The following is a 10,796-nucleotide window of genomic DNA, read 5'->3' as shown; positions in this document are numbered from 1 at the left end:
AAGAACTCCAATCCCGCTGGGGTATGAAACAACCCTGGAGTTTAATGCCTATGGGAAATGGATACTTTACGTTGAAATTCCAAGCGAATGAAGATAAAATGACTGCCAAGTCACAGATGATTTGGGAATTTTCCACTGGATCCTTACGCCTCAGAGAATGGGTTCGGTATTTCAATCCTTACAAGGAATCCTCCTCCCTAGCACACGTTTGGGTCCGTGTTTATTACTTGCCAGTGGAATTTTGGCATCCAGAGATACTGTCAGGGATTGGGAGATGGTTGGGACAACCGCTACAAATTGATGGAAATTCGATTGATGACGAAGTGGCACACTATGCTAGAATCCTCATTGAAATCGATCTGGCGCAACCGCTTCCGGAGAATATGGTGATCGATGGTGGTGACCACAAGTTCAATATCGACCTCAGCTATGAGTATCTTCCGCTCTTCTACACTAAGTGCAAGATTATCGGGCATACGGTGGATCGCTGTCGTAAGGGGAAGAAGGTGGACAAACAACCGATGGAATTAAGCAAGCCAAAAGAACCAGAATGGAAGATTGTTGGAAAAGAAAAGGTTCGTTCAGGACAAGAGGATACCTTGGTTATTTCGGAAGGAATGACTAAGGATGTGCTTCTGGATGAGGAAACGAATGCGGGGAAAGAGGTTTCTGGGCCTGATTTGCCTGAGATGGTCAGCGGGAAGATGTCGACAAGCAATAATATTTTCAATGTATTAGAAAACTTGGAAACGGAAGAGATTGATGATATTATTGGAACTACACAGCGAAATGATAGCAATGATAATCGTGCAGGAATAAATGCGACTTCTGAGACGACTGTTGCTAAGAGAATTGACACTGTGGCTGATGAGGGGCAGGGCCGGAGAGCTGGTTATGAGGAAAAGCGAAACTGTAATCGCGGACGGGGTGATGAGAACAATGAGAAAGCAGATTCTGGTTCGATGGTCGAAAGGATGAATGAGCAGAATCTAAAGGAAAGTTCTGATGGGTGTACTGACTTGGATTCAGCGAGGCCCGAAATTTCTAGGTCTGATGCGAAGAATAGAGAGGAAAACGCGTCTGGTGAGAAGGAGAGATTTGTGGTTGGTAATACCAGAACTTCTTTGAGTGCTGAGAACTGCGATGGTTCGGGCGTCGAATATTCCAGAACGAGCATTGGCCCTGATGAGTTGACGGGGAAAGAGAGCCTTCTAACGAGAGAAGCAGTTGACTACGATGGAATTGAGGACTTGCGGGGTCTTACCGGTAGAGATGGCATGGGAGATAAGGATCTACCAGCTGCTGATCAGATGATTTCAGGAAATACTACCTTCTCTGTGAATGAAAAGAAGGTTCTGGCAATTGAAAATAACATGAAGGTCCAGAGACTCAAAGAGAGTCTCTCGGCTGGCACTGAAACTATACAGCAGAAGAAGAGAGGGAGACCTTCTAAACAGGATCAGGCGGTGCGTAATCATAATCGGGCTTTGCTCCAACAAGAGGAAAACATCAAAAGAAGGCTGAGAAAATCTGTAGATGCAGGACATACACCGCGCGACTATGTGGTGGATTATAGCGACTCTAAAGCTATGCGGATTATGGATAATGTTTCAAACAAACGATGGAGCGATGAAGTGGAGCTGGGAGATGACCAGGCCACGAGAACTTTCTCTTTACCATGAATATTCTTGTTTGGAATATCCGAGGGTTGTCGGATGAATCTAAACAACTCTTAAAAGAGCATTGCTGCTCTTATTCCCCTTTGATTCTTGGTTTAATTGAACCGAAGTCGAGATTTCTTAAAATTCGTCAGAGTTTTTGGAGGTCGATTAATATGGTCCCTCGTCATCAAAATTGTAGACTTCCTTGGAGGTCTAATATCTGGTTTCTGGCTCATCCTGATGTGGTTTCTAGCATTATCTTTTCTTCCAGTCAGGTAATTGTTGCTGATTGTGTTTGGATGTCGCGGCATTTTAGAGTGGCGGTGGTGCACGGTGCTAATGATCAGGTCGCTCGTCGCCAACTTTGGACGGATCTCCTTCACTACACTGATGGTAATACGGTTTTTATCGGTGATTTTAATGCGGTTAAGGGAGCTAATGAGAGATTGAGTACAGCCGTTACTAACAGAAGCTCATGTCGGGAGTTCTGTGATTTTATTGATACCTCGGGTTTCATTGAATCCCCCACTTCGGGTGTGCGGTTTACTTGGTCTGGAAGACGCCTGCTTCCGAGACATGTCGAATTCCCTTCTTGACAGAGCTCTTTTCTCACAGGGGTTTGCGTCTTTGTGGTCGAATATTGTAACTCATGCCCTTCCTCGTCTGACCTCGGATCACTCTCCGTTGGTCATGATTTGTCGTGCGGATTCTGTTCAGGGAAGGAGGTCCTTCAAATTCCTCAACATGTGGGTTTCTCATCCAAATTTTCAAGATCTCGTCACTTCTTCTTGGGAGCAGAGAGTTGATATTAACTGCCAGATCTTTCGTGTTATGTTCAAACTCAGACGTCTTCGTTCTGATCTGCGGAATTGGAACAAAACGGTGTTTGGTAATGTCGATACTCAAATTGAGGAGGGACAGAGACGGTTAAGTGTGCTGCAGAACGATATCTCCAGCACGGGGTATACCGATGATCTGTTTGATGCAGAAGTTGCCGAGCAGGCCTCTCTTGGGACTCTTCTGGATAGGAAGTGTAATCTTCTTCAACAAAAGAGCAGGGCGAATTGGCTAAATGATGGTGATCGTAATTCGTCCTTTTTTCATCGTTTGATAAAGTTTCGTAAACGGCCACAAAGAATTGAGCATCTTAAGATTGAAGGCAATATGGTTTATGATCAGAGTATCATTCAAGACCACATTATCGATTTTTTCTCGAATCTTTTCAGAGAGGAAGGGCAACGCACTGTGGACAGAGTTATGCTGGAGGCTATTATTGATGAGTGGGTTACGGAGGAGCAGAATGATACTCTCACTCGTATTCCGGATGATGCGGAGATCGCGGCTGCTGTTTTTGGGATGGATTCTAACAGTGCTCCTGGGCCGGATGGTTTTTCTGGTTCTTTCTTTCAGAATTGCTGGAGTATCATAAAAGCTGACGTTGTTGTTGCAATTCGAGCTTTCTTCTTAAAAAATTATTTGCCGGCTGGGTGTAATGCGAGTACGTTGATTCTCATTCCAAAGAAGGAAGCGGTGGACACTGTTGCTGATCTTCGGCCGATCATCCTTTCAAACTTCTTCTTTAAAATCATCTCGAAGATTTTAGCTACGAGATTGGGAGCTATTGCCTCGCGCGGAGTGTCTCAAAATCAGTTTGGTTTCATTAGTGGCCGCTCCATTCATGATTGTATTGTGATGGGCTCGGAGGGTTTTAGCTGTATGAACAGAACCGGGCGTCGTTCGAACATGGCTTGCAAGGTTGATATCCGAAAAGCTTTTGATACGATGAGCTAGAATTTTATTTTGCAGGTGCTTCGGGTGAATGGCTTTAATGAGAGATTCATTCAGTGGATTTCGATCATCTTTAACTCGGCTCGTATTTCCATTCTTTACAATGGACAGCTTAGCGGGTATTTTGCTTGTTCTCGAGGGGTGCGGCAGGGAGATCCCTTGTCTCCGATCATTTTTGGTATAGCGGAAGACGTTCTCAGTCACCTGTTTTCGAACTGTGTGCGGTCTGGACACCTGGTCCCTATGGATTACAGTCGTGCCACTCACTTCCCCACTCACCTTCTTTACGCGGATGACATCCTAATCTTTTGCAAAGCCTCGGTGAAGAATGCTCGTAAAATCAAAGAGATTCTGGAGTTGTATGGTGATCTTTCTGGACAGATTTGTAGTCCGGAAAAATCTCGTGTTTTTTTCTCTGAAAAAGTACAACCGGGGCTGCGTCATGGCATCTCGAGATGCATGGGTTTCTCTTTGGGCGAGCTGCCGGTTATCTACTTGGGGGTTCCGTTGTTTGTTGGCAGAATCAAGGCTTCTTATTTTGATGCTATTCATGATCGTATTATTCAGAAATTTGCCCGTTGGAAGGGTCTTCATCTGTCTATGGCAGGTCGCATTTGCCTGGTTCGTTCGGTTATTCAGAGCTCTGGCCAAAGTCGCTAATACACAATTTGGATAGATGTTGTCGTAACTTCATTTGGTCGGGGAGTATTGACACGAAACCGATTTGTACGGTCAGCTGGTCTAGAGTTTGCAGCTCTCATGTGGAGGGAGGTTTAGGGGTGCGTTCTTTCTCTGCCATGAATGCTAGTTTTTTAATGAAATTAGCCTGGCGTCTGGTGAAAGGCAAAGATCTTATGGCTGCCACATTGAGCACGAGGTATCTCAATTCTTTTGGCCACGCGAAGAATAACATTGGTTCTTCTCCTTTTTGGACCAGTGTTCGTGATCATGTGACTCAGTTAGTTGATGATTCTTATTCTCTTATTGGGGTCGGCGCTGCTACTATGTTTTGGTGCGATGATTGGCTTGGTTACAGATTGACTGACAAGTTAAAGATTCCTTGCTACATGTTCGATTTTCTTACTCAAGCCGTGGACGAGTACTTTTTCGATGGAATCTGGCACTTTTCTGAGGATTTTATCATCAATTTTCCGGATGTTGTAATTGATATTCTCCTTCTTCCTATCGGTGGTGATGAAGACACCCGTTTCTGGAAGCATTCGGTCAGTGGGGAGGTCACCTCTGCTACGGCATACTCTCATACGAGCCAGGATTTTCCTAAAGTTTTGTGGGGGAATTGGATTTGGGAGCGTTTCATACCTGAGCGACGCTCGATTGTGTGCTGGCGCGTTATTCACCAACGCTTGCCGACGGTGGATAATCTCATCCGCCGGGGAATTCAGGGTCCCAATCGTTGTGCGCTATGTGGGAAAGCGGAAGAGTCGATCAACCACTTGTTTTGGGATTGCGAGATGATTAAACCTATTTGGGGAGAATTCTTATATTGGTTTCAACAAGAGGATTTAAAGCATTGTGTTGATATTCACAGCTTCATGGTTAGCGCCTGGTCTTTGGATAGCAGTTCGTTGATCAAAGCTTTTTGGAAGGCGGGCATTGTTAACATTTTGTGGAAAATATGGGACTGTCGTAATCATGTTATTTTTGATGATTTGGAGTTTAACATCATTATGATTAGAAGCTTTATCAAAGTGAGTTTTAGAGAGATGGATCGGCACTTCAAGAAGTTGGGTAACTCCAATAATACCTGGTCGGATTATCTCATTTTGCGATCTATTGGTGTGGCTACTCGCGCTAAGCCTCCGCCGATTATGATTGAGGTTTATTGGTGGCCTCCGGCTGTTAGTTGGATGAAGGTCAACACGGATGGTTCGGCTCATGGGGCGCCGGGGAGTATTGCAGCTGGTGGAGTTTTTAGAGACAGCTGGGGTTGGGTACGAGGCTGTTTTCACTTTAAGGGTGGGCGAGGTTTTGCTTTCGAAGCTGAGCTTCTGGCCGTGATCCATGCAATCTCGATTGCCCATAATCGAGGATGGTTTTCTCTATGGGTGGAAGCTGATTCTGAGTATATGGTTCGGCTTCTCCAGGAGAGAAGCATGGACGTTCCTTGGCGTTTCATTGGTCTTTGGAAGCAAGCGATTATGAAAATTTCTGACTTCAATATGCAGGTGTCGCATATTTACCGTGAAGGAAATAGAGCAGCGGACATCATGGCAAATCAAGATCGCGAAGAGGGTTGGTGGCCTTTTGCCATTGAGGAGATAAAGTTGGCGACCAACTTGGATATGGCGACGCATAGTGCGGTTCGCATCAAGAATTAATTTTGCACGAGGTGTGCTGTTTTGGAGGCGTTTTGGGGAGCTTCTGGTTTGGTTTTCGGTTCTTGCTTTGCGAGGGCTTTGGTGCTCGGTGTTGAGCTTGTTGTTGCTTTCTTTTTCGGTTTGTCTGCTACTGGTCGCAGATGGCGGCTGGTTGTGAGCTTCGGCTGTTCGCTGCACAGGTGCTGCGATGCCTCTGTTTGTCGCAGCTGGTTACTTGATGCTGCTGTGTTCTTCGTACGCCATTAGAGGAGTCCACTGCGACGTCTTCCACCGGCCGCTGGGCTCCTCTTTGATGGGTGTTACTGGCCGTGTGGCTCTGTTGGGGTGTTGTGGGAGTCTTGTGCGCGAGCTACTCTTTGAGGTTTGGTAGTTTTGGCGACGGCGTCTCACCGGCCAAAACTACTAGCGTTGGGATGCTTTGCGGTTTTCTTCTGCTTGAGGTGCTAACGGCGACGGCATATAACCGGCTGTTAGCTACCTCTGGTCTTGACGGGCGTGGTGTTTTTGTTGACTTACGGCGACGGCGTCTTACCGGCCGTATTGTCTCTTTTTGCTTGCTCACGGCGACGGCGTCTAACCGGCCGTGTTGCTTTTCTTTTTTCTTTGCGTTTTCTCTTCTTGGTTTGCTGTTGGCGACGGCGTCTCACCGGCCCTCGGCCTACCATTCCTTTGTTTCGTTTTTTGGTTGGGATAGAGCCGAGATTGTTTGGGGACGATGGTTAGGCCGGAGTTCCCGAAACTCTCTCTTCCGCTCTTCTCCTTCTGTTCTTTTTTCTGTTAGACGGGTACTCTTTTTCCTTTTTACGGTTTTTCCCACTGGGTTTTCCGTAAAAAGGTTTTAATGAGGCTCGGCCCTTAGTCTGCTTTTCTTGTGCTTTCAAGGGTTTTTTAGGTTCTTTTTCCTTTTCTTTTTTTTTATATATAAAATGCATTTTAATAATTAATGATTTTCCTGCACCCTAATTTCTTCTTCTTCTTCGACCTAACATCTCAATGCATTGCGACGGAAACGGCGATGGCGCCGGCGGCGCCGGCTGTCACCCCTCACCCAAACCTAACTACACCTCTCTCTCTCTCTCTCCCGTCCACGCAGATCCAGGTCTGGATGTTGCAATTGAGAAATAAAAAAAAGAAAAACAAAGTTTGGATGCTGTGGTCGCCGGAAATGGGGCAGAGAACCTCTGCGGCGGCGGAGCCTTCAAAAAGAGAGAGAGAAAGAGAGAGAGAGAGAGAGAGATCTGCTTCAATAAATAAATAAGGGAAAGAAGGGGGCCCCGGCGGTCGTGGCTGACGGCGGTGCGGCGGGGTCAGGCAGCTGAGTGAGAGGGAGATAACAGAGTCCGGCGGGGGGAGAGAGAGGTCAGGCGGCGGGACGAGAGGGAGAGAGCAGAGGCGGGACAGCGGGGGTAAGGGGTAGGGTGGCAGGGGTAAGGGGGTGAGTTTTGGGTGTGTGAGTTTATTTAAGGTTTAGGTTTAGTTATACATTTTAATTAGATTAATTAATTAGATTTAATTAAAGTAAATATTTCTATTTTAAGAAAGTGACCACTTTCAGTGGGACAAACCAAAATGGAAAGGTGGTCACATTTAGTGTGTTAAGTGTGATAGGTGAAAAAGTGATAAGGTGAATAAAGGAGAATTTTTTTGCCAAAAAAGGAAATGACTCAAGATTCGTGGGACGGCCGAAAAAGGAAAGTGACTCAAGATTCATGAGACGGATGGAGTATTTTATTTTAATTATTGTAATATTGAATTTTATTTTTATTGAAAATTTAAAATTTTAACATAGAAGTGTAGAAATGGAAATTTTGTGGAAATGAGGATTTAAGCATCAACCTAAGCAACAAGGGCTATAGAGGGTTGATGCGTAGGTGAAGACCACCATTTAAGCACCAACCTAAGACACAAGGACTGTGGATGCTCCTATACGACATAATTTTTCAAGAGCTTATAATTGTTAAAGTGTTTTAATAAATTGAGCTTATAAGTTAGCGATTTTTTTATGCTAAAAATAGACGAACTTCAAAAAAAAAGAAATAGTATATAATAAAATAATATATTATAGTTGAATAGTATTTGTAGAATGATTATTACATATAAAATTATGAAAAAAATAAATTAAAGTAGATGAGATTAAACTTATGAAAATTATTTTTAAAAACTTTTAATTTATTTAAAAGTTTATTTTATCAAATATTTTAAACAAGCTTATAAACTTAGCCAAAACACCTTCTAAATTTCTTCATTTATAAATAAGTGGTATTGTTACACCATTACTCTTAAAATTCGAAGAGCTAAACTTGTCCCATCAAAATCCGAAAGAGGTTAGAAAAAGTCAGAACACTTTGCTCCGTATACTAATTACATCAAAGTCCAATATAATTCAAGGATGATAATCATTTGAACTATGACAATTACAAATTCCTTTGTCTAAATGAAATTTAAAAATATCTTTCTGATTGAATTACTTGTGTTGCGCAAACATGGTTCATAATATCCACCCATTTAGGGGCGCTGCCTCGGTCTTCCCTCTCTTATTGGCCGCAAAAAAGAGAGAGATCTTCAGTTATCTCCGAGATAGGATGTGGCAAAGGCTTCAAGGGTGGAATGACGAACGGCTCTCTAAAGCGGGTAAGGAGGTCCTTATTAAAGGAATAGCTCAGGCTATTCCTTCTTATTGCATGGCTATCTTTTCTTTGTCTGTTGGTTTAACGAATGATTTGGAACGGATGTTAAACTCTTTTTGGTTGGGGAATAAAGGCTCGGATGGAAAAAGTATTAATTGGCTGAAATGGGAAAGATTGTGTGTTGATAAGAAGCTCAGTGACTTAGGTTTTCGAAGCCTCCAACTGTTGAATGTGGCCATGCTTGGAAAGATGGGGTGGCGCCTTATTGATGAACCTACTGCTCTTGTTTGTCAAGTTCTTCGAGCCAAGTATTTTCGTAATGGAGATTTTCTTTCGGCAAAAATTGGTCGCAGCCCAAGCTTTACTTGGCGTAGCATTTGCTCGGGTCAGGATTTGATTAGGCAAGGTACCCGTTGGAGGATTGGAGACGGTTCGAGTATTTGGGTTTTCAAAGATCCCTGGCTTCGTTCTCGAGAGCCTTTCAAAGTCTCTGCTCAGCTGTGTCCGCCGGAGCTTGCTGATATTACTATTAAGGAGGTTTAGATTCCTGGTACTAGTTGCTGGGATGTGGATTTGCCTTGCCACTTAGTCCATGAGAGCGAGATTAGTGCGATTATCAGCACGCCTATTTTCCCTAATGCTGGTCCTGACAGGTTGATATGGCATCACTCAAGCAACGGACGTTATTCGGTGAAGACTGGGTATAAACTTGCTAGTTCGTTAACTCTCGATGTTACCCATAATGTCGAGGGTGTTTGGGGAAATCTTTGGAAGTATGATGTTCCTCCTAAAGTTAAACATTTTCTCTAGCGGGTGGCTCGTAATAATCTACCATCTAAAGACAGACTTTTGGCTCGGGGCATTGCGGTCGCTGGTGAGTGTCCCACTTGCAAAGGGGGGTTCGAAAATCTGTGGCATATCTTCCTCTACTGCCCGTTCGTGGAAGATTGTTGGAGACGTAGTGGTTTGGGGGGAACTCTTAATCTTATTGTGGCTGATAGTGAGTCCTTCGATCAAGTTCTCTGCCAGATCCTTGATCACTCGGATGGTGTCTTTAAGGCGAGGGCTTGTATGTTGATGTGGCAGCTGTGTGGAAAGATCGTAATGGTGCTGTTTGGAATAACTGTCTTCCAATCCCAGCTCATTCCATTTCGACTGCTGCTTCGTCTTGGACTGAATGGAAGCTAGCTCGTGAACTTGTTACTCGCAATAGTACAAATGCTTCTTATTCGATTACCTGCGTGGGTTGGCACTCTATTTCGTCGGATACTATTAGATGCAATGTGGACGCGACTTTTTTCACTGAAGAGCGCACTATAGGCATTGGTATGGTTGTGCGGAATTATGAGGGTGCGTTCATTATTGGGAAGTCTATTAAGTTGTCGGGTTGTAGGAGTGTGGAAGAAAATGAGTTGATAGGCATAAAGGAAGCTCTTTCGTGGATCAAGAGTTTGGGTTTTTTGCGAGGTGTGGTGGAGTCAGATTGCAAACGAGCTTGTGATGCTATTAGCTCGAGAGAGAGGAATCTTATGGAGCTTGGAATCATTGCCTCTTCTTGCCGGGAAGAGCTCATGTCGCTTCCAGAGGTTTGCGTTGTGTCGGTTAAACGTCATCAAAATGTTGTCGCTCATTATCTAGCGAAAGCTGCAAGAGATTTTTATTTACATCATGTTTGGAATGAACCCCCGAGCTTTGTGGAAGGTCATCTCCATATCCCATGTTCTTGTGATCAATAAAGATATCTCTCTTTTTCCCTGAAAAAAAAAAGTTACTTCAAAACCCCATCTCGAAAACAAAAAGTTCAAAATCAATTAATTAAGAGCTATTGGCACCTAAATACATAAACTTTGGACCTATTTTATTTTTTCCCATAAACTTTGAAAATTGTCAAAAGATATACGAAGTTTGACTTATTCTGTTTTTTTCCACGAACTTTAAAAATTGTCAAAAGAATACACGAAATTTGACTCATTTTATTTTTTCCCATCAAAATATATTGTTATAGAAAAATGATCCAAATAATATTTTTATAATTAACAATAGATACCGCTTCACTTCAAATTAGACATTGAAAAGTTTTTCAATCACATGATCATGTGATGAATATTTCACGTCATTAATTGAATCAAGCAATGCTAATTAGAATTATACAATTGGACGATAGATAATCATACACTCATTATCTCTCGTTGTCTTTTGACTAGTTAGCTTAATTAATTTAATTAATAATATATGACAATATATAATCATTTAGTTTATTTTTTTATAACAATATATTTCATAGGAAACAATAAAATGAGTCAAAGTTCGTATATATATTTTTTTGACAATTCTCAAAGTTCGTGGGAAAAAAATAAAAGGGTTAATTGCCCCTAAATACA

The 10,796-nt window shown here is 43.1% G+C and overlaps 2 protein-coding genes across 2 annotated transcripts; both read left to right on the top strand.

Annotated features, from left to right (window-relative positions):
- Nucleotides 1-2,237: 2,237 nt before the first annotated feature.
- On the top strand, nucleotides 2,238-6,006 carry LOC130990686 (uncharacterized). Its single transcript, XM_057914911.1, has 4 exons — nucleotides 2,238-3,416; nucleotides 3,468-4,056; nucleotides 4,275-5,770; nucleotides 5,929-6,006. The coding sequence occupies exons 1-4, from the start codon at nucleotides 2,238-2,240 to the stop codon at nucleotides 6,004-6,006; spliced, it is 3,342 nt and encodes a 1,113-aa protein (XP_057770894.1).
- A 2,364-nt stretch (nucleotides 6,007-8,370) lies between these two features.
- LOC130990685 (uncharacterized) lies at nucleotides 8,371-10,151 on the top strand. Its single transcript, XM_057914910.1, has 4 exons — nucleotides 8,371-8,952; nucleotides 9,069-9,116; nucleotides 9,226-9,289; nucleotides 9,475-10,151. The coding sequence occupies exons 1-4, from the start codon at nucleotides 8,371-8,373 to the stop codon at nucleotides 10,149-10,151; spliced, it is 1,371 nt and encodes a 456-aa protein (XP_057770893.1).
- Nucleotides 10,152-10,796: the final 645 nt, after the last annotated feature.

This window comes from Salvia miltiorrhiza, chromosome 6 (genome assembly GCF_028751815.1).
Source record: "Salvia miltiorrhiza cultivar Shanhuang (shh) chromosome 6, IMPLAD_Smil_shh, whole genome shotgun sequence".
NCBI classification, from domain to species: domain Eukaryota; kingdom Viridiplantae; phylum Streptophyta; class Magnoliopsida; order Lamiales; family Lamiaceae; genus Salvia; species Salvia miltiorrhiza.
This window is presented reverse-complemented; position numbering and strand designations above follow the sequence as displayed.